The sequence below is a fragment of the Apis florea genome, unplaced genomic scaffold (genome assembly GCF_048593485.1).
Source record: "Apis florea isolate Af1SG1 unplaced genomic scaffold, ASM4859348v1 contig_3367_pilon, whole genome shotgun sequence".
Classification (NCBI taxonomy): Eukaryota; Metazoa; Arthropoda; class Insecta; order Hymenoptera; family Apidae; genus Apis; species Apis florea.
Window position 1 is genome coordinate 3,693,315 of NW_028256746.1, and position 23,674 is coordinate 3,716,988.

Here is a 23,674-nt window from a genome sequence, read left to right on the forward strand (position 1 = left end):
TAAGTTTAATAGTAACAATTATTGCTATGCAGTTTTACATTTTTTTTTTTTTTAAGTTAAGAAATTAAAGTTTTGGAAAAAATTCGATAATGAAATCGGAAAATATAAAAATGTAAAGAAACCTTTTTTCTATAAATATGAATTTCTATATGCCACTATGAGTTCTCTAATTAATTGTTCTATTAGTTAAGTTTGAAAATGTATATTTACATTCGATATTTCTAACTCGTCCATTCGTATATGTTTTCCTCGTATGTAAACATTACAGGTGTGATGTGAGGGTATAATATCGCGTGGAAATCCACGGAGAAAGGGATTTTATCGGCCGACTTCGTGCCGGCAAGACACCTCGGAAGAGTTTGCACGCGATTCCGACGTTTTCGTAACACTTTTAACACGTAACTAGTCATCGAGGTAATTGGTGGACAAAGTGAGAAGCATATTTCACGCGGTAATACCCCGATGTCCGGGAGATTTAAAAGGAAACCGAGTGTCGGGTATAATCGATGTTAAGACTTTCTCGTGGTTTTTCTTTTTTTCCTTTCTCCCCCCTCCTTTTCCTTTTTCCAACTCGAGCTCGAAACTTTTAAAACACCTTTTCTATTTTTTTTTTTTGATACACGCGCGATTCTCTCTCGCGTTTGATCGATTCGATTTCGTTAATTAACTCGATATCGCAAACAGGGATAATAAAATTCGATCATACATCACGTGGCAGATGCATAAATATTTGTATCGTTCCTCTTTACGCAATTACGTTTAATTAAACACAAACAGTGATAAGCAAATATTTCCGATAATGCAATATTCATTATATCGGGATACAACATTTTACGCGGTATGATATTAAACGTTCTATTTTAAACCCCAAAATTTATCTGCGGATCTTACGATGTCCAAGCAGATATTCACGTAACATTTTTTGATAATCAATCGTACAATTGATTGTTGTAAGAAATGAAATTTCTTGAATTTAAAGTATCGATAATTTCCCATTCCATTTCGCATTTTTCGATCTCCAATTTTCTCTTATTTATCAAATTTCGAAGAATTCAAGAAACTCTATTTCGCATCCCCCTATTCAACATCCCCCCGAAAAACCTATTACCAACGTGCGTCTGAGAAGAAGAAGAAAAAAAAAAAAACGAAGAGAACCCTTCAAGAAGGTTTTAAGAAAGAGAAAAAGGAAAAGAAAACTCTCTTCGCCACCCTTCGCAGTCCTCCATCCCCGAACGACACAAAAGACGAAGCAATACACCTGCTTACCGCTCTCGGTTAACAAATAAAACTTCGCAGGAGGGAAGAGAGGTCGGATTTACAGCTCGAGTCGCGACATTTCCCCGTGCGAGCAATATTTTCCCCTCCGGTCCGGTCGTTCGGTCACCTCCTCACGAGGAAAAGAGCTCTATCCGCAAAGTGATACACGCGTTCACGCCCTCTCCACTCCCTCCCTCTCCCCCTGCGCCGCGTGCAAGGAAGGCTCACGTAGAAAATGGCGATTTCCTACGGATTTTCGTCCACGCCGTATTTTTCTTCCCGCCACGCCGTTCCCGCGGCGTGCAATAGGGGGACGGGGGCGGAAACATTCTCGAGGACAGCTGCCATCGTTCCTGCGAATCTCGATGGGGGGAGGAAGGGGGCAAGTTAGCTGAGTAGAAGGTAAACTCGGCTCGCAAGTGGACGCGCTCTTTCCTCGTCACGATTCCGCTCACGGCCGCGCCATTTGTCTGAAATCGCATAACGCTTGCACAGGCGGCGTCCCGACCTGTACCATCTCGATCGCGCTCGTTTTTCCACTCTGTTTGCCACCTTCTCTCCTGTTCCATCCTGGAACTCCTCCTCTCGCTCTCTCGTTTTCTCGGGAATACGCGGCTCGTTTTTGCATTTTCCGGCCGGGTCCAGATCGTAAATCGACGCCGAAGGGATGAAATAATCGATCGATACTTTCTTTTTCTTTTTAATTGGTATTTTTTTGGTGTAAGTATTCTTTTTTTTTTTTTAAATATTTCGACGTGACGAAAATTTCGCCCAATGTTATTATATACATTACTGTATTATTTGTTTTTTTTGTATCCACTATTCTTCAAGGATTGGTGTGATATATATATATGATGATGCATCGTACTTCACGAACTTCGTGTTGGATCTCTTCAAAAAGAGAAATGTTTTAAGAGTTTCTATCCGTTCTTTGCGCACATTGTCGAAAGAAGGGAAACAGAGATATGCGTAGAAATTGATTCCACGAATTGTTTCGAGAGACGTATCATGTCGGGCATAATTCGACGAATTATCACTTTTACGATTTTTGCAAAAATTTTCTCGCCCAACAAAGATTATCCTGATAGAATTTAAAAAATATAGAAATTTCTTCAAAAACGTCATATGTTCCACGAATCTTCGGTATCCCTTTCACGTGTCGTTTCGATTCGAATCCCATCAACGTCATCTCATCCCTGTTTCCCGCCGTACAATTTTCGGTTTACGCGTTCGCGATCCCTTTAAGCAGCCGAAGTGACCGATCCACCATCTCGAAACCCGCGATCCAACAACAGTTTGGAGGCGTGCTTTTGTGACAGGGCGGAAATGGCCAGAATTTAATTGCGGCGGAAAGCTGTGGCAGGTATCAGAATTTAGTCGGATAGATCGTTCCTCGTTATTGCGAGGTGGGGAGGACAAGAGAGAGAGAGACTGTGGATGGTGGTGCCGCGACGTCGTTTGTAATTACTCCATCGCGGTAATTAAATTGCAGATACTACGGGTACGGCTACGAGTAGGAGGGAACACAGTTTCAGCCCTGGCCCTATTCAGCCCTGTGGAAAGCCTAGTGGGGGGGCCTAGACGCGTTTTACACGCATCGATGACGCCGCTAACGAATTCAGATATTGTCAACCGACGTCGAAACCCCCTTTATATTCCGTCTCCTTTTGTATTCTCTTTCCACCGATATCGCGGTTAAACGTCACGGCCCGCGCGCCGTTTGCTTCGATTCCGCCTTGTTGAGGAGAAGGAGGAGGAGGCCCTCTGTCCTCCTCGGAAACAATTACGCACGGTTAATCGACCGGTTACGACCTTATCGAGCCATCGATAATGAAATCGACGGCTTCCCCTTTCTTTATGCTTATCCACTTTTCTTTTCAGAATGATCCTCGAGAATTATTTTTGTTCGAAGCGATTTTTCGAAGAGAGGATCGAAGGATTTTATCAAAAGGTCGATTAAAAGGTAGTGAGTTTAGGAAAGATATAAAAAAATGTAACGAGAACGCGTATTAAGCTTGTAAAGACGCTTCTTAGAGAAATTGTCCAATAGAAATAATTTACGTTTCTTTCATCCACGCGATACGCGAGTAAAGTAACATTTGATAATAATACCCGTGTAAAATCTCTGACTTTGTTCGAAATTATCAGACAAAATTAAAATCGACGCGTCATAAAAACGAATTACCTCGAAAAGCTTACCTAAATCGCCCGTATAACGCGCGAGCCTGAAACACCGTCGAAAGCTTTCCGGAATAATAAAATACGGGCAAAAAATTCAAGAGCCTTCCCCCCGCCTCCTCCCCGTTTCCACGTACGGTACTTCCGTGGACACTCGTGGGGCCCGAGAGAGAGAGAACGAGAGAGGAAGGGGTGAAAACGCGCGCAAGGAGAAAGAAGGGAGGGCCAGACGCACGGGTGACCGACACACACACACACACATACGCACACACAGAGTCCCGGAGGGACGAGAAAGAAGCGTAGGTAGGCGGGATGGCAGAGGGAGGGTTGGCAGACTCGCTTAAAGAGCCAAGCGTACGAAAAACATATCCAAAGGGGGTGAACGAGTTTACGTGTGCGAGCGTGTGTACGGACGGCGAGGGGGTTGGAAAGGTGTAGAGAGGAACGCGTGGAAGGTGTATCGCCCGCAGAGTTTCCAGGGGTAGGACGACACGTTCCTTTTTTCTCCTTTTACCCTCATTATCGACGCTGCTTTGAGGAACGAGGCGACGCCGTTTCGCGTGTAACCCGTGCGAACCGGGCATAAGGACGCACTGAGAAACGAAGGAAAAAGCGTTGGTTCACGTACACAGATACGACGCGTTTGTGTGACACGGCACGGATGTATCTGACGCGGGGGATGGAGGGGATGTGAAAGCTTTAATCGTTACCGTCGATGCAGAGGCTAAAAGCCTCGAAATGAGTGGACCATCGCGCTCGGTGTCAGTGTTCATTGATGCCGGAGCACAGGTGAAAGAGTGCTACATAATCCCTAGCTGCGGGCAAATATTTTTCTCCATTGCCCGTTCCCGTGTAATTCGTATGCTTTTTCGAAGGAATCCGTGGTTGGCTGGCCTTTTACGATCCGTTGTTTCACTTTCTTTCGACATAGTTGGTGGTTAATTGGTGGTAAGAACAGGTTAATCGTGGTCGTTGTTTAATTAATTTTATTTTCTATATTATATCACGGGAGATATTGCGAGAATTGGAATCGAACGTAAAATCGAAAATTGGTCCATCGTTGGAAGTATCCGTTATCGATACGTCTATCGATTCGTATTTCTCTATCGACGTTGCACCCGTAGGAGGTTCTGGAAGCGCGGGCTTCTTCTCGTAAATAACGGTATAATCCAGGAACGCCTGGGCGTTCGATTAAAATCCGGCCGGCAGGCAGCCGGCCGAGGCACAACAAGAATTTTCTTCCGGAATTATTGTTATCGTCACGTATATTTCCCGGCGTTAAAGTCCCAGGTTAAATATCCGCTCGCGTTCACGCCGGCCATACCTCCTCCTCCTGCTCAACCACCTCCGCCTACCCATGTCCGTGTATAAATTGAAAATTCCCGGGAGTATTTCAAAGTAATCTACGAGGTAAATTCTCCTGGGGCCAATAAAAATGAAACAGCACGCGCAAGAAAACGCCCCGGCGAGCGTGCAACATTTTTACCCTCCCCTCCTTCCTGTTACCCTTTCTTCTTCTACCTTCCGTTCCATCTTTGTCCCCGCCTCTTCCTTTTGTCGTTTAATCGACGCGAGTGTCCACCTCGTGTATAAGAGGGAGGATCGAATAGGTGATGATTTCATCGCTGATATTTTTTTTTATCTTTATCATTACGTTATTCATTTTCAAATTCTCAATTTATCGTTACGTGCCCGAGGATCCTTTCGTTCCTTTCGTCTCGAAATATCAACGATATCGACGATCGATATCAATCATTTTTACTATTTACGAAAGTATCCCCAATACGTATCCCTGATCAAAGCATAGGAACCTTTCAACTATAATAGGCCGATCTATTATTAACTATCTAAGATTAGGATCTACAAATGCTACCCCTCTAATAATTCGACCAACTGGAAGAAACGAGTAGCGATAAACCACGCTCGAAAAACTCTGAAACGAAGCTATCAGAAACCCATCCTCCATCCTTGCTCCAGTCGATAATCAAACATCGCGCAAAAAATGATACCTTCCCCTCCAGAGAGCAAGAAAAGAGAGTCATCGTGGAGAGAGGGGGAGGGAGGAGGCACAATAACGCGTGTTTCGTGGCTCGTTTCGGAATTACGCGCGAAACGGGGTATGAAATTGTTGTGTGTCCTTCCGATTCAAAGGGTTCGCTAATCAGAGAGGGATGAGCGGATAAGAGGGGATCGCCACTCGAGAAGGCCTTCGATTTTAATTAGGGAATCGGCGGGCTGCGCGTGGTGAAGCTAGAGGGGTGGATCGCGAAATTAACGTTGTCGTTGAAAAACTCTCGAGGTTACGAGAGCTACGAGCTGTCGTATCGACGAATAATACGAGCTGTTTGCGAGCATGGGGGCTTTGTGAGCACTCGCGAACAGCCGACGAATGCCAACCCCCTCCCTTTCTGTCGACCCGAGTTTGGAATTTTTTTTCTTTTTTTTTTCCCCGCCCCTCCTGTTTCGAGCCGTCGACGACGAGCCCTTCGCCAGGAGAGAGCAGTGAAATCGAGTGCAAACAACGCTAGTAGCTGCCAGTCGATTAATTGTTTCGTTTTCCTTTTTTTTTTTTTTTTTATCCTTTTTTTCTTCTTTTTCTATCAATCGTTCTTTTTCTTCTTCTTCTTCTTCTTCGTCTCGTTTCGTTTTCTTTCCCGTGGTGTGTAAGAGTAGTGGTAATGTGGTGGTGGTAAGGGTGGTGCAGATTGAAGTGGTTTTCGACGATGCACGAACACAAGGGTGGTGAACGATACGTGGATTCGATTCAAGCCGGAACTTGGTAACCGAGATACCGGTGTTCTGAATTTTTTAGGTCGCTCGATATCGGCAATTTTCTTGAAAGTTAACCGCTCTGTAATCCCGTCCTCTTCTTCTCCTCCTTTTCCTTCTTCTCCTTCTCTTCCTCCTCCCTCTTCTTCTTTCTGATGGATTAAACTGTTTTTCGGTTGGATTGGATCAAATTGGGGGATATTGAAACGAGAAGAGAAGAGAAATATTCATCTAGAAACCATTTATTACCCGCACTACTACCTCTTCAAACACAACAATTTTAAACTAAAGAGAAATTTACCTTATTCGAGGGAAAAGCGGTTTAAACAGCGTATTTCCTTCGGCGAAGTCATCTAATGGAACCCATTACTTGTTCTATGGTTTTCCAATTATTTTCAATTCAGCCTTCCTGAATTTTTCAAAAGCTCTTGCAGCACAGAAGAACTTTCCACGATTTAAATGGCCCCGATCCTTCACAATCTCTTTCCATTTATTCCCAACCTAATTTAACCGATTTCTCCCGAAATTATTTTCCCTCATCGTCCAATTAGATATCCATCTAATTTCCCATATCCATTCCACTTTTTCACACCTAATTATACATTTTTTAACGTAGTTCCTTTTCAAAAGTATTTGAACGAAAAAGTATTACGCTTCAAATATTTTTCCAACGCAACTTTTGTCAACTTTCCACCGAGTCTCGACTATCTTCTCTTGTTCCTATCGTACTATAGAACTCGACTCTTTCAAATTTCTCTCATAATCGTCGATCAAAACTTGTCGATATTTCGCCAAATCGAATTCCCAAATTTATTCAAAATTAAATAATAAACAATTCTATTTTAAACTCCGCCTCAAAACAAAAAATCAACCATTCTCTCCAACGAATCTCACATCTCACGTATTTTAAATCATCCCGTTTTTTCGTTTGTCTGCAAATGGGAGCGATCATCTATCGAAATCGCGAAAGTGGAAGGAACAAACAACTCTCTGGAATTTTCAACACCTATGGCCCGTTCCGCATCATCGTGGCGGAATACAAATGCCTTTGGTGGCCGTCCGTAATGACGATCGCGTTTGTCGCGACACGAGATCACGCGATACAGCGTTATAGAGAGCGTTATGGTAATTTACCACCTTGTCGACGGTGGTGTCCCTTCCCCCGTGGATTATCGCGCGTTCATTGTCCCGTTGATTGGCCGCGAGTGGCGACTTATCGCGATTGCATCGTCCTGGGGCGCAATTTATTGAAAAAACGTTTCTAGATCGCGGATTTCGCGTCTATTAATATTTAACAAGGTGGAATCGTCGCGAAGAGTCGGGTTTCAACGGCCGCCTTTTACGGCCGATTCGAAGTTGGAAACGATCGAAGGAGAGGAGAAGAGGTGTTGGAGTAGTGTCGGGCAGGAGAGAGTTCGAAGCGGAGTAGTAATCCGGAAACGATGGTGGTAGTAAGTTGTTGGAGCGTTGATAAGCTCGGTGAACGAGAATTGTTATGGAAACACGCGCGAATGGCTTTCGTGACGGTGGCCGATTGTCTCGTTTGTTCGTTTCCGCTTTATATTCCCTATCGAGGATCGGTGCGCTTACCGATAAGGGAGAAAATTGTTCTTTTTTTTTTCCCTTTCTTTTCTTTCTAGATGGCTGATAAGACGTGAGGTATATATCATAATAATTCGTATGGTACGCGGTGCCTTCTGTTGTCATTTTAAACTAACATTTAAACACGATACGATGAAATTAATTTTCAAATTTGAACGAGTATTTTCTCCTTCTTTCTTCTATGAAAAATTTTATCATCATTGATAAGCGAATGTCGAATGTAAATTAAAATTTAATCTAGTTTCGCGTTCGTTCGAAACTAAAAGTTGAAAATAAAAGTTAAAACTTTTTTTGTTCGAAGATTTATAATTTAAAAACTAGAGAATGGAATATAGAACGTCGGAGAAAGAAATTGACGATTTGATTGGAGAAGAGCGACAAGCTGAAAGAAAACTCGATCTTAAGTGGATTCCAGTGTCGATCTATTTTTTCAAAAGTTCGATCCCCAGTCTCTCGACGTTGGGACAATTTTCTGGCTTTGAACGTTGAACATTATGCGAAACTGCGGCAACTTGGGGAGGGGAGCCGGTGCTCCCGGTTAAAGTTTGATGCAAGCATTCACTGGACTAACCGCGAACCGTTCGCTATTCACGCTGCTCATAGTTTAGCCAAACTCTGTCACTCGATCGAGAGGGACGTTAATAACTGGTCGCTCGTGTTCTCCACTCAAAATCGCTATTGGCGTCTCAGCGATCTCCAGGCGTTAATTTCGCCGGATCTACTCGCCTGTAAGACAATATTATAACAGTTTCGCTGTTCCACTCGGATTTCCACGGTATGGAAACTGACAAACTTTCCTTTATATCTAATTCTATTTAGAATTTTTTTCTTCATCTAAATAATTCTGAATATTACAAATTTAAAAGATTAATTATTTACAATAGATGATTTTTTTTTTTAATGCGTTGTCAACCTAAGTATCAGATTCTGAAGAATTCTACTTCAGCCGATCGTTCATTAGAAAGTTACGAAAACTTTTCTAATGAAAACTTTTCTTTGAAATAGTTTAAATTCGATCGGATTTATCGCTATAAAATATCGATTAAGAAATTTAGCCCATACCCAATGCAAGCTATTAAATCGATAAATGAGTTTAATTTCACTTCGAATCAAAATTAAATGAAAACTTGGAAATAACCAAAATTAATTCATGTCAAAAATTTATTTAATTTCTGGCTTATATATTTTCAACATTCAACAATCGGATGAAACGAAACAATTATTTGAGCATCGAACATGTACTCTCCAACTAAAATTTATTCTTCCTTTCAAAGGGCAAAAAAACACGGATGTCTAACGTAATTTCGCGAGAATTTGTACGTACGTTGTTTTTGGTCGAAATATAAAACGATAAAAGAAGGAATCGCGAAGATATTAAATCTGACGTGCTGGATGTTCGGATGCCGATGACTCTCGGGACGCACGGGGCTGGCGATATTTCTTTCGTCGGCCTCGAAATTGGAATCCTCGACTTCGGACAACCGAGTCGGTAAATATGGTTTACGAGCGTGCCCACTATTTCCTATTAACGCTTTCGGAAAGAGGCTGAATTATGAAACATGCGTAAAGTAACCGGCGGTAATTGGAAATATATTATGGTAAATGTAATTTCGTATAAGCGAAAGTATTTATCGTTTTGCAAAATTGCGTCGGCCTTGCCCGTCGTTATTCTTCTTTTGCTTCTGTTCGAGACGAGGGCTGGAAGGTTTGTTCCACCTCCAAAATGGAGCCAAGGAGAGATCTGTAGAAATATAAATGATAGATAGAGAATAAATTGAAAAATAATTCGTTGGAAAATTTTATTAGTAACGATTAATCGATTAATATTTCCCCGCTCATTTCCTGTCCATCAAAGGCCGCCCTTTCAATTCGAAAGATAAAGACAGATAATCCTGGAAAAGTACTCGACTCGTTTCGAGTCCCCTTATTTCCGCATTTTCATCGAGGCAAATATAAAAGCGGGCCACGACAGGCCAAGAAGATGCCGCGGATATTACCAGTTCACGGAGAAAAAACCGAGCGGAAGTGGAGATTTCTACGACTCGACCGCTTTGTCGATCGTTTCGATTCGAAATCGTACTCGCTGAATACGATTCGATGGAATGGAGAAATATGTTGGACGGATATGTTTCGCGTGTTTATAAATATGTAAAGTAACCGATTGATGGTTTCGTTTGAAAAAGTTTCGTAAACGAGCGAGAGCGAGCGTTAAGCAAAATGTTTACGATGCGTAATTCAAGTAATTCAAGTTTCAAAGTAATTCGAATAGTTTGAATAATCTGAATCAAGCGTTGGTTTAATTTTTTTTTTTTTTTTTTTTTAGAAACCCGATATCATTCGATCGAATATTCTTAGCGAAAACGCGCCACGCTTTCACGACAACATTAATTATACAAACGAAAAGATTTTTTTTTTCTTACCTCACTATTTTTCACGATATTATTTAAAACAATATTGAAATCGCTCACTTTCATTCGCGCCCGATCACGAGCGTTTGTTTTGCCGCAAACTAAATTAAAGTGGAGAAGGAAAGCCCGTTTTCTCCTCGCGTTTCGTCCATCCTCCATTTCATAATCGTTTCACGTCGCGACGTCGCTTAATTCCCAACAAAAATGCCCGACCTCCGTGGCCTCGTTTAATCCCCCAACGAGACACGATTTTAAAACAACAATCAACATTTTATGCGTCTGGCGTTGCGCTTCGGTTTACGCAAACATCGTACGCGTGCTTGCACACGCGCAAGTATAGTACTTACGCGTTTTATATGCGGGCTCATGTATCCACGATCGGTGTGTGCGCTTGTTTTTTTTTTTCTCCACCCCTTTTATTTTATTTTTATTTTATTTACCTCCGTTTGAAAGAGTTTTCGCCCGATAGAAAATAATTTTCGAGAGATCGAGACTATTCGGGGTAAATAACCCCCGGTCAAGCCATTCGTTCGTTGACTAAACAAACATCGAACACGCGAAACACCTTTTTTAAGGGGCCCTATCTGTATCGTGCGTATCGGTATCAATTCTCAGTTGTCAAATCGCCGAGCAAATATTCCCGAAATGCAAAAAGCCGATTGTTCGCCTATGATTTTCCGATTTTCTGCCGTGAAACATTATCTACGGGAAATAGAAGGGGATTCCTATTAACAAGGAGTGAAAGGAGACGATTTTTTTTCGAGCGAAAAATCCTTTTTCGCACTCGGCCGTAATTCGAAATAACAAAACATGTTATGTCGTGAAAACATGTTATTTCCAATCGTATCAATTGTTAATAATAATAATTACCACACACGACTTTCATCATCGTTATTCTAAAGAGCTTTCTTTTTCTTTTGTATCTTTATCATCAACCGTGTTTTTTTCCTTCGCGATAATCCCTCCCTCCCCCCTTTCTATTCTCGAGCTACAAAACACGATAACACGAAACCTCGACGACGAGGTCTCCGCGAGAAAATAAAGAAAGAAAAATTCGATAAGTCTCGGCCTATTACTATTTATAAACCACAAAGGACGGCTGATACACAAATCACGGGTTGATAAATAATCCCACGTCGGCGGTGAAAATTGTCTCTCGTCGCGAACAAGAGACAGCCGTTCCAACCTTCCCCTTTCTCCTCTCCCTCCCCGCCGTGACGTGGACTGACACTCTTACATTGTCATTGGACTCGCCGGATATCTGTGTTGATAAAATTTGTCCGCGTGCCGGATATCCGTTTGGAAATATCGACGTGCCGCGTGTATGACAGCGATTCGCGATGCCGAACCATGGAGGAAGAGGAGGAGGAAGGAGAGAAGCGGAAGAACTCGATGAAGATAGAGGGAGGGAGGGAGAAGAAGATTGCGGGGAAAAGCGTATCGATCCGTGCGCGTGACAGACGCTTTTCTCGAAACCGCATCCTCGATTACAAAACCTTTACCCCCTCCACGGCCGCGGGAACAAATCTGAAACGTTCCCCGGAAACGAGCAGAATTTCTGTCCGCGCGTGGAAACGGAGGGAGAGAGGGAGAGGAAACGAAGATAGTCTGCGGGAAAATGAAGAGAAAAACGGCGCGATAAATTCGTTGGAATTTCCACCGCTTTCATTCGAGCCCCGCTACTACATACCCTGTATCAATTTTTCTCCATTCTTCCCTCATTCCATTCCCCTTTCTCTCTCATTTTCCTTCTCTTCCTTCCTTCCTTCCTTTCTCTCTCTCTCTCTCCTCCCCTCTCCTTTTTTTTACCTCGTTTCTCGCGGGCGGCTCACGATATGTATCGCGGCAATTCAATTAACGCAATTGCGGCGAATTAAAAAGTTTCGAACCTGTTTCAGATTTTCCGTCCTGCCGCTTTTCCCTTCTTCTTCCAACCATCCATGCATGCAGGTCCTCCGACCTCCTCTTTGATTACGAGTCGCAACTCGTTTTGTAACGAGTTTCTCTCCCTCTTCTGTTCTCTTCTGTCCCCCTCCCCTCCCGTCTTTTTTCCCTGCGTCGATTTTGCACAATTTGCACTTGAACGTGCTTTTGACGTAAACGAAATAACGACAGCTCGAAAACTGCGCTCCACCGCGCCCCCCTCCTCGACGCTGGAGATTTTGTGAAAGCCTGCTCGGTGGAACGGGGCTGGAGGGGAGGGGTGGAAATGAGGGCGGGAAAATTAATGAACCGACCATTTCGATTGTTTCGATATACGAATATCGCGGAAACTACACCGACCTGTTTCCTTTCCTCGCGTTTCCCGCGCGGGAAAATATCCCAATCCATTTTCGCGTTAGTTCCTTTTCCACCTTTTGTGGATTACAATATATATACACACATATGTATATATATATATATATTCGCTTCGAAAAAGGAGCGATGAGAACGTCAAATTAATCCAAGCACGTTCCCGATCAATTAATGAAATATTCCGTTTTAAATGTCGTAATATTAAAATTTTGTAACGCGCATGATAAAGAATGAATGTCATCAGGCGCTTCAGATGGTTCGAAACGATTTATTCGATTATTTCTCTCTCGAATATTTCGTCGTGTACTTTGTGATCGCGGCAATTTTCGGTCACTAATAGTAAGTCTCGAATTTACCAATATTTAATCGAGCGGCCGTTTCGTCGTATTAATTGCATCTCTCCCCCTTTCCAATATCCCTTTGACCACGTTACCACCGTTGTCGATTATGCATTTCCTCCTTTCTTCTTCCACCCCTCCTGCCCCCTTTTTTTCTCGCTTTACACAGGGGTGCAGGAAGTGTGTCGCGGAGGGAAGGAGGCACACGCTCGATTCACCCGCCCGCTTTTATTTCGACACAGTTTCACGCGGCACGCGCACGCCAAGAGACCGGCAAATGAGCGGCGTTCGTTAAATTTTAATGAAGTCCCTGCACGTCGAAGCTGAATTGTTTACCGGTCGCAGGTAAATCGGATTTCGACGTGGAGTTCGACGAGCAATACTGTTGGAAATAATTAGAGGATCCAAAAATTGTATGTAATAATTTTTTTTTCTTTTCTTTTTTTTTTTTTTCTCCTCTCTCTCACTTTTTTCTCCCAATGCGATGGAGTGGCGGAATAGAAGGTAAGAAGTACGGGAGATTTTTGCCGGCGGCGTGTTTGCAACTGTTGACGTGAAATTGTATACGTCTTTTCAAGGGGTTGATGTTGGTAACCAGTGACGGTGAAATTACACCATTTTGTTGTTGGAAAGCAGAAAGATGTAAGGATACTGTGTATGGAACTGCAAACGAACTCGACTCGTGGTAATTTTATCCCGGTTCTAAAATAGGATATGTCGGGATGGTGGAAAATAAGGGTTGAAATTTCGAATAACTTCGCTTTCAATTCGCGTTTTTTATTTTTGAAACGAAGCGAGCGAGGGGAAAGAAATTGGTCGGGTATGTCTGTTTGACGATTGGTAAAAAATGAGATCGAATTAGCACGGATCGATTTCGTCAAATTTTTAGATACAGATGGAAATATCGTTACGACGGGGTTAGATTGATTTTTGACGAAAAATTGTTTTCGATTAGTGCGCGCGCGTTTAAATAATAATATACTCGCAGGAAGAGGACAGAAATAGGGGTGGTTCTAATTATTTTGATTAATGTACTTTGCAAATCATCTTTCCCCGCTGGTGAGTTTAATTGTAGCATGAAATACAAATTCATTACATTAATGAATATTAATCTGACAGAAAATATATAAAGCTGCGCGTTGGATCGATTGTCACGAAATGTATTCCATTTCCCCGCGTCCCGTGTATGCAAAGTTTAATATCCAATATTATCGCGTGTTGCAAAATATTTCCTCCTATTTAATATCGTCGCAATTGTACTTTCAAAGTTGTTACTGCGAAATAGATAAACAGATTTGCTAGATAATTTATTTATATTTCATTATTATATCCATTTCCGGATATATCTCTATATCGAATTTCTCTCTTCACCAAACATTTGTATAAAGATCGAGTATTTTTTTTTTTTTTTTTTTTTTTTAATATTTCCAAAAACAATATTCCAATAATAATAAAAAATTCACGTAAAACATTCACGTATATCAATAATGTCAGCGCAGTGACAATCTAAATTCTCGATCGATCAAATACCAGAATACCAATTGTAATGAAATTCACATTTTTGTCACTCGCGTGAATCATTAACGATGGAAAACGGGGTACAAACGGCGGGCAAAGGCGGGCAGACCAAGGTATCCTAGCATCGATATCCCTGGCAACCATCGAGGATTCTCTAACGGATCATCGTATTTAATGAAAAGCCGCGTACAAACGTGCGAACCACCGACCGCTCGTAATCAAACGATTTCCGTTGAAACACGAAACGCGTAAATTAATCACTGCGAACACGGGATGCGTTGGTTCACCGTTCTCGTTTGCAAAAAAAAAAAAAAAAGGAAAAAAATATCCGGCTTTTTCGCCAAACGATTTTCACTGGTTTTTTTTTTTTTTTTTTTTCCAAAGAACAAGCATAGATCAGTTAAAGAGTCGTCTGTCTTCTCTTCGTACACACAATGTTGAAATAACTGTACTTTACAATTTGGTTTTTATTTTTATATCTACAAGAATTTCATTAATTTATTAATTTTTTTTTTAAATAAAATATTGAAAACTATAGAAACTAAATGTATATATTGATCAGAAAAAAATTGTTTTCATTTTTCACACGGCATAGAGAACGTTGTCAAAATTTATATAACGTTAATTCCACTCTCAACCCGCATCCTTGGAATTTTCCCTTATAATATCGGATAATATTGTCGTGCTATTAGGTAAAACGATAATTATCGATACACATATTGAAGCTGTATTCAAGCATTGTACGATCCTAAGAAAAGGGGGAGAGGAAAGAAAGAGTGGAGAAAAGAAGGCTCGGTAACGAGCAACCATTTAGTCTCGATGGCCGCATTAGTCGCGTTTTCAATGGAGCAACGCTTCGTTGTTTCGCCTATAACCATTGTTCCCTCCCTGTTCTCCGTCTCTTTTCCGCGCGAGAGGAGGAAATACGAGGAGGCCCCGCGTTTCGAAGGGAAAGTGTGTACCGCGATGCCCTTTCCGGCGTAACATCGGCGGCGTATTAGCACCGGGAATGCAAATAATTGCACGGTGCAGTGTGTGTACAGGGTGGCGAAAGCTTCCTGGAATGTAAATAGAGCCGACTCGTTCTGACGGCCGAAACCGAGACCCAGCCTCTTCCCCCGACCTATGCCTCCTCGCGCGCGTACGGACATTCGCGTGCACGAGGATGGGTCGCGGGGAGAAAGGTTACCGTCTCCCCCTTCGTTTTGCCCGGCATTCGTGGAACGATCCTCGGTGAACAGAGTTTCTCCTGAATCAACCGAATCCCGGTTACCGTTTGACTTTCATTAATTCCACGCTATAATCCCTTAATACAGATAGAACGAAATTTTCTCCGCTTTCGACCCGATAAAACGTGGCGATGAAAAATTATGGGGGATTCTTAGCTATCGATTTATCGAAGTTTTTAATCGAGCAGAGATTCGAGCTTTGAGCTATTCTTTATTTTAACGCGACGATCATTTCCACGAAATTAATCGCAGCTGTGATTAATCGAATCAACGAGTCGTGGATTCCCGCAAGAAATCCGGGAAGAATGTTCCATCGCAAGAAGGACCGCGTTTTGGATCTGGGTCACTCAAGTTGGCCGCCACGATTCCGCGAGGAAAGCGGAGGAAGTGGCGTGTGTAAACGCGAGCAGGGTTCGGCAGAAGGGCAATAAAGTATCGCATCTGGTGGTGGTGCGACGCGATTAATCGCCTCTCAGCCGCAAGAATTAATTGCGGACGCGGCGATAATTTATCGCGCGCTCGCCTCCCCGAGATATTTCACCAGCGTTGGATACTTTTCGTGGTTTCGCGCGAGATAACCCGTGATAACCTTTTCTCTCTCTCTCTTTTTCATCTCGCATCATGAAAATCTGGAAATGACGACGAATTCGGTGCCCGAAGAAGGTAGCAGTTTCGAGAGAAACGCATCGGGATGAAAAGATCAGAGAGAGAGAGAGAGAGAGAGAGAGAGTATTCGCACGATGGGCGACCTGATCATCTCGAGGTTTAACCTTGGCACGAGGTTACTTCGATGGAGGAGGAGATAAGAGGGCGCGAGGTAGGAGCGGAAAGGGTATTTATGTGTACACGATGTCTCTATTGCTGAGGAACGCGGAAATCTAATCTGCGGTTTATGCCGCTTGATTTGCGGTTTGGATTTGGTTAATGTGGGAAAATTGATTAGGAGGATTGATAATCTTGCGAAACGGTGTTCGAGACGATGAATCGGTAAGTTTGTAATTAAGTGTTTCGAGCGGTGGGAAAATTCGTGGATGTGGTTAAATTTCGTGCGATCCGTTTTGAATATTTTCAAGCGTGGCAAATTTTATTTTATTTCAAGTGTTCGATTCCCGGAATTCGAGGATCGAAGAGATATGTATTTGCGGTTTTAGGATTATCAACTAAATTCGGAATTCAGATTCGTGATGGATTAAGGGAACTGTAAGGAGCTTACCAAGTGCTTAAAGGATTGCGATAATAGCAACCGATATATGAAATATTCGTGTTCGTAAATTATCGAAATTATTTCATACTTTAAATTCCTCGAGCTGTATCTTTCCAACCATCCAATGTTAATTTTAATGAATCAAAGTTGAGCGACAGAGAGACGTGACTTTTTTCCCGCTTTCGCGATTTCGAGCTTGTATGTATACTCATTTACTTCTCGATTTAGATATTCATGAGGGAGGAAGGAAGACTTTGGATCTTAATTAAAACTTGGTAAACTCGAAGTTTCTTGCTGGTTTTTAATAGCCGTTGACATGTCGGAAACTTGGAAGAGTGCCGATACCCAAACAAAAACTTTGAAAATCGATAATCGATATCATCGACGAAAGGGTTTATTTTCATCGTCTCTCTGTTAACAAAACCCTCTAATATAAAAGTAAAACTGGTGATATTTGTGCAAACTCGTGAGAGTTTGTTTAAATATGCACGAGCATAGCTGATACAAATTTTAAATATTCACGTTGCGTAACGTTGCATCCACCATACTGCATGCGCGCGAATTAATCCAAATTTAAAATAAGAAACGTGTGCCGCAACGAGCATCATTACTCGCGTTATTTGTCACGTGTAAACAGTGAGCATTACCGTTAATAGCTGTACACCGGTTTCATCGTTCACCAACATAACAATATTCTGTAATTATTATTAATATACATACCTGTTCCACGGTGGAAAGATTCATCATAGAGAAGTTGATTAATCTAAAACTATATAAACAGCCAAATCTCAAATTACAACGAATTGTCGTGCAATAACGTGCACGAGCATTCCAACTTTCGCATTTGAATACGGTCTATCCATATTTACGAATACTTGCAAAATTGTCAAATTCAAATATCTGAAAATTTCTCTTAATCGTGTAATTTCAAAAACAAGCAATAATCCACGCGAAATCCATTGCTGTGTGTATATAACTCTCAAATTTCAACATATTTTTCAGATATTTAAATTAGAATTGAAATTATCGAATTTCAAACATCTCCAAATATTCGGGTTCCGCTCAATTTTCGTACATCTCTCCCCAAATTCGTTCGTACGAAAAGTACGTCTTTCTCTGGAATCCGATAGTTCGTAAGCGGTTGAAATTCTCTCGATTTTCACCCGACTAACCGACGATTTCGTTTCCCCCGTTTGATTACAGAAACTGCAAACGATCGGCGAGGATTTCTGCGGTCTGGACGTGAACACGCCTCTTGGGGGCGAGGACCCGATGGAGGGGACCCCCGTGCTCACTTTCGATACGCATCTGACGGCTGTTGCCGCCACCTCGACCGGCGACTACACGGTCGTCTTCGTGGGCACGAACGAGGGTCATCTGAAGAAGGTGAGTGCACCCTACTCTTTATCTCCTCGATCGAACAAGAGCAAGAGGTATTCTCTCTCGCGCCCATGTTTCATCGGCTCAACCTTGTATCAGCTCGTTGCATACTTTCCGCGATCCAATTTTTAAACGCTCTTTCACAACGCGTCGATTCTTTACACCGAACTTTTTTTTTTTCTTCTCTCTCCGTCTTGCTCACATGCGTTCTATTTTTCCCTCGAAGCTTGATGTTCCTCGAAGCATGAATGGCTCGTTTTGTAAGCCCTTTTTCAATGTGGAGAGTCGCTATTATTATGGCATGAATATGGATTATGAGAAACGAGTAATAATTCAGAAATGTTTTTCTTGTCATTGATTGGAAGATTTATTTATTTATTTCGTTGGATAATTGTTTCTTACATTTTCTTTTCGTCTTTTAAATTCATCCTTTCGCAATTTTTGCAAAGAAAGAAAAACACACCAGATTAAGTAGAAACGCTAAAAAGCATACGTTACGACAACAATCTTCTCAAACCGCGTGCACAAACATACGAAGAACAATAGGTCAAAATTAAATTCCAAATATCCAACTAGCAAACTCAACCTGAACCGGATCTATCCTTAACGAGTCGATCAGGATTCGGAATGGAAGGCAACGAAATAATCGTAATCGCGGAGACCCCTTCCCCTCCAATTCCATTTCTCTCTCTTGCTCTTTTTCCATGCAATAATTAATCCGGAATTGGCCGGGCACGGCGAAAGTAATCACAATAGATATTAATGCGAACGACAGAAATCGGGGTTACAGCGAAATCCGCTTTCTGCTATCCGCGTTCCATTAGCCCCGGCTCGAAGGTAGCCATTACGGAATATCGTTGGCCGCGAAGCGTTAAACGCTTAACGAACCTAATGGAGTTCCCGTCGTGGGCCGTCTCGCGAACTTGGACAGAGTGGCGAAACTCTATCTATCGAGGGCGCCCCCTAGATCGTAGAAATTATACGCGGCCCAACAACTTCCTCTCGATCGTCGTCGATCCTCGTCCCACGCGCGATCATCGTCGTCGAGAATTAATATCGCGATTAATCGAGCGGTTTGAACGCGTAATTGATGGAGCGTGGGGGAAGAAAGGGTGGAAATTTGTTTGGAAACAGGCGGGGGAGGGAGACGATTCGTCGTGTATGGAATAAGTATAGGAAGAACGTTGATCGTTATCGTGGATGAGGTTTCCAGGAACGCGATATCTGGCCCTCTCGTGATTAATCACGGTTATCCCGGCTAAATCCTCTCCGATTTCTTCCGGTTTTCTAACTCGCTCCGAGCGTCTCCAAAACTGTCTCCGCCTGTTTTGTTTCGTTCTTGGTGATTGATAAGGAAGGAATGGGAGGAGGATTTGGAAAGGGGAGAGGGAAAAATGTGTTGGGATAGCCATATATTTTGAATATAGATATTTTTATTATTTATCTCGCTTTGAGGATGATTATTTAGATTATTTTTTTTTATAAATAATGCACGTTCTAAACATATCTTCGACGTAAATAAAAGATGCATACATTGGAAACGACGGTATGTTCAAATTCCTTTACGAATTAAATAAAATATATCTACATTTATTCTGAAAGATGAACAATTGTGTAGATCGATTTTTAGAATTTCCTAGTTTATCATTGTTCGACAAAATTTTATCAGGATCAACGATTACGTTCAAAGATCAATCGAGATTAATTATAACGAAAATAGTTACACGAAAATAACAAACGAGAAATCATCGTTTTTTCAACGAAAGGCAAAACAAGATCCATCTTATATAAATTTCGGCCGATGATGGTCTCCTCCTTTATCAGGCTTAATGACAAGGGTGTATAGTCACATCTTAGCTGCGTAAAGGTTAATCACGATCGCCGGGGCTAAATTCTCGATAATTTGTTCCGCAATCTCGCTTCAGAAGTTAGGCCTCGTCCTGGGCGTTAGGTGATTCGAAACGGCGCGGATGAAGAAGAAACGCTGTTGCAACGATCGTGAGATTACGAGGATCTGGCGTTACCTCTCCTACCTATCGTTCCACCACGTTGAATTTCTAGGAAAATCACGACGTGGATTTCTTCCAATTAATCACAATTACCGGGCCGAAGCCTTCTTCAATTTGTTCTGCAATCTCCTCGTGCTGAACGGTTGATGATCAAGCCCTCTATCTCTTTCTCTCTTTGAATTTGTGCTGCAAGATATTACGATGGAACCAAGCTCTGGCTTTCGTTCTCCTCTCCGCGTTCGTTTCCATCGAACATTTAACACGTGGAATAGATTGCACGTTAATTCAGAATTTTGGTTTTAAATTTTGCCCTCCCCGTCGTAATTACGAAATTTATTACGAAATCCTCGGAAATTATCCGCTGTTTAAATAATCGAACGCGCGAATTAACCACCCCGATAACCTATTCTATTGTTAATAAAACCAGGCTATTAATCGGCCGTCGATACCGTCGTGTATTAAGACGATATCCACCAATAACGTGATAAAAAAAGAAAAAAAAGAAAAGATGAAAGAACGATCAAACGAAATCTAACCTGAAGCTATAAAGAAACGTGTTAAAAAAAATAATCACATCGGCCGTACGATCGACGTAAAAAGCAACGACGAGTTTCATCATCGCGTTCACTCCCCCCTCCATGATCGACCATCCTCCCCATCGCGTTTTACCGACTGATTAACTTTCTTCCCTGCCTCCTCGATCGTTAAATCGATCCGATCGCGAGAACCGGCGATTTCAACGGGGCCCTTTTTTTCTTTTTGTCTCCAAAGAAAATGACGCGAAATCGCGCGGTGGCGGAAAATCAAAGGGAGGGAGGATTTATCCTGGAGGAGCATTTGCGGGGAAAATTTGCAAGTTAACGAAGTTTTGGCGCGGCCCCCACCGTTATTCATCGTGATTAATTAAAACGGCCTCTGGATGGCGGCCGCGGAATCGCCACCGCTGCCTTCGATTATAATTATCCGTGTGCAAACGCGAAACTCAAACAAACGGTACGCGAACGAGGGCAAATACGCCGTGTAAATTCGTTGAAAGGAGCACCCGTGTCTCTCCTCCATCGAGAATGGGATGGGGTTAGGCCATGGGGTGGGGGGAGCCCATCGTTGGAGACTCGGCCAACAGTCTCCCCGACCTATTAAAAATTTATCCACGCGCGCGAGTACATCTTTCGATCGATGCTTTCGACCGAGAGAGAGAGAGAGAAGAGCGTGTATTAAATTTCGAGAGGTTAAGATTTTGAAGGGGTTGCTTTTTCAACGTCTCTCGCTTTTCATCCCCCTTCCTTCCACTCGACGCAATTACCTCCTCCCGCGTCAAAGGAGATTTGCAAACGGGATTTATCGCGAATATTTCTCCGATTATTATTCCTTTGCTTTTCCTTCGAATTCCATCTCTCCTCCTTTTCTTCGTTTCGATTTTCTTTTGAAGAATGAATCGATTTGAAAGAGACGTTCTCTTTTTGTTTTTTCGTTTTAGAATTTTTAATTGATTATTCTGTAAATCTGATAAAGTTGAACGAGAATTGGGAATATTAAAGGTATCGACTCGGTCAATCCTCTTCGACAATTAACTTCCAAGCTTGTCGATACGTTACGACGTTGGAATTTTCCTGGAATCCAGAATTATTAAAGAGGAAGGAGATTGTGCGCCAGTTGTTAAAGTAAACAGAACACGTCGGCAACAAAATGATTTTCATTTAAACCGGCAATTATGTTGCAATTCGATCGTCGGAGCGTGAAGACTCGTTCTCCTTCGAAGCAAAATTTGCGGTAAACGTTCTAATTAGAACACCCTTATGCCCGCGATTAGAGCGGATACAATTATACCGTGCCATTACCTAAACGAATAAACTTTGACCCAATTAGACCAATATCGTAACGTGTATTGAAAAAAAAAAAGAAAAAAAAAAAGAAATTTTCCTTTTTTCTTTTTTGATTGTTTTCTTTTCTTTTTTTTCTTCTTTCTTCGTTTTTTGACAATCGACTCGCTGCTTCTTATAATATAAATTCCACGGGGACCGAAGGGAAGTTTTTTAATTAGATTTTCATTCTCCACGGAAACTTTCCTACTTATTACTTTGCTACTTTATCGCGCAACAAGAGCATTTTACTCGGGACGTTTCGCCATCCTTAATATAAATAACGTCCCCCGGTAACTTTCTAATTGATAAGACCATTCGAACAAGATCTCTCTCTCTCTCTCTCTAATTAATTCGAGCATGAGCGCGATGAAAATAGAGCACGGTGAGAGGAGGATAGGTAGGATGATATAAATGCTTGGAGAACAGGAAAAAAGGGAAGAAAGAACGACAGATATTTCGCGCGATATGGAACGAGAATGAAATAGGAAGAGTGGGGTAAAAATGGAAAGGCAAAAGGTGACGAAAAAAAAGTAGGGAAAAAATTGGTATAAACGGGAACGGTTAAGAAGAAACGGGAACGGTTGAGAGAAAAGAAAAAAAAAAAGCGATAAATAAAGGAAGAATTGTCAAAATTTCTGTCGAATCGTTAATATCGTTAATAAAATGAATTTACGATTTACACGGGTGGATGAATCCTCTGCAAACTCTCTGTATTTTCTAGTCCCGATTTGGAATAATCGTCTTTTCTTCTTCGAAATTAACTCGGAGGATAATGATAAATCGATTAAAATCGCGATCGTAATTTTTAACCGCCAATTCCTTCAACTTTCCTAGTCCCGATTGCCAATAATCGTCCCTCTCTAGAAGTTAACGTAACTATAATATACCTCGAAGACCGATGATAAATCAATTAAAATTGGAAAAGTAATTTTCTCCCCAAGTTTTTCGAGGTTTCATAACCTTCGCTCTCAATAATCGTTCTTCTTTCGAATCTAACTTAATTACCAACTATCCTGAAAAGAGATGATAAATCAATTAGAATGAAAAAAAAACTTGCAACTCGATCTTCCCTTGTTTCCAATCTTTGTCCGGATTCTTTCGTTAAAATTAATATCTTATCTCCCTCCCTCCTTTCCACTCTTCCTTTTTTTTAAATCGAATCTACTTTCTTTCGTGGCGAAAGAAAAATGAAGAAATTGCGAAAACTATCTGTAAACACGATCTATATATAAAAATGAAGACGAAGAACGATAATAACAATCGTATACACTTCCGCCAATTTCGCGAGAGCGAATTATCTCTCGTAACACGTCCGTTCCAATTTCATTAAAATTTAACGTTACGCTCACAATGCACGCGCGTGCGGAACGAGCATTCCGGCCTTTCCAACGATCCTGCTTTAAATATTCGACGCTCTAAACGTCGACAGGTCCGCGATATCCGCGCTAAGTAACCGCGATTTCACGGCGAACGCCTTTCGTTTCGTTCCCCGCCACGATTCTCCTGTCATAGCCGCGCTTGTATCTAACACCGATTAACCTCTCGGAAGCGGGAGTAAAGGCTCAATCGTATTGATCGAGCTGGAAAGTCGAAGGTGTCTGGGGGAAGAGGACGAGGGAGGAGGA

General features: G+C 42.0%; 1 protein-coding gene across 8 annotated transcripts in view; it reads left to right on the forward strand.

The window, feature by feature from the left end:
• PlexA (plexin A) overlaps positions 1 to 23,674 on the forward strand; it is a 267,624-nt gene that overhangs the window by 166,797 nt on the left and 77,153 nt on the right. For 7 of the 8 annotated variants that reach the window (XM_086911844.1, XM_086911845.1, XM_031917682.2 and 4 more), the window contains one exon: positions 18,002 to 18,184. The exons of the other annotated variant lie outside the window; for it this stretch is intronic. In XM_086911844.1, coding sequence (XP_086767970.1) covers positions 18,002 to 18,184 — 183 coding nt within the window. The remainder of the gene's footprint in view (positions 1 to 18,001; positions 18,185 to 23,674) is intronic. 8 annotated transcript variants of the gene reach the window in all.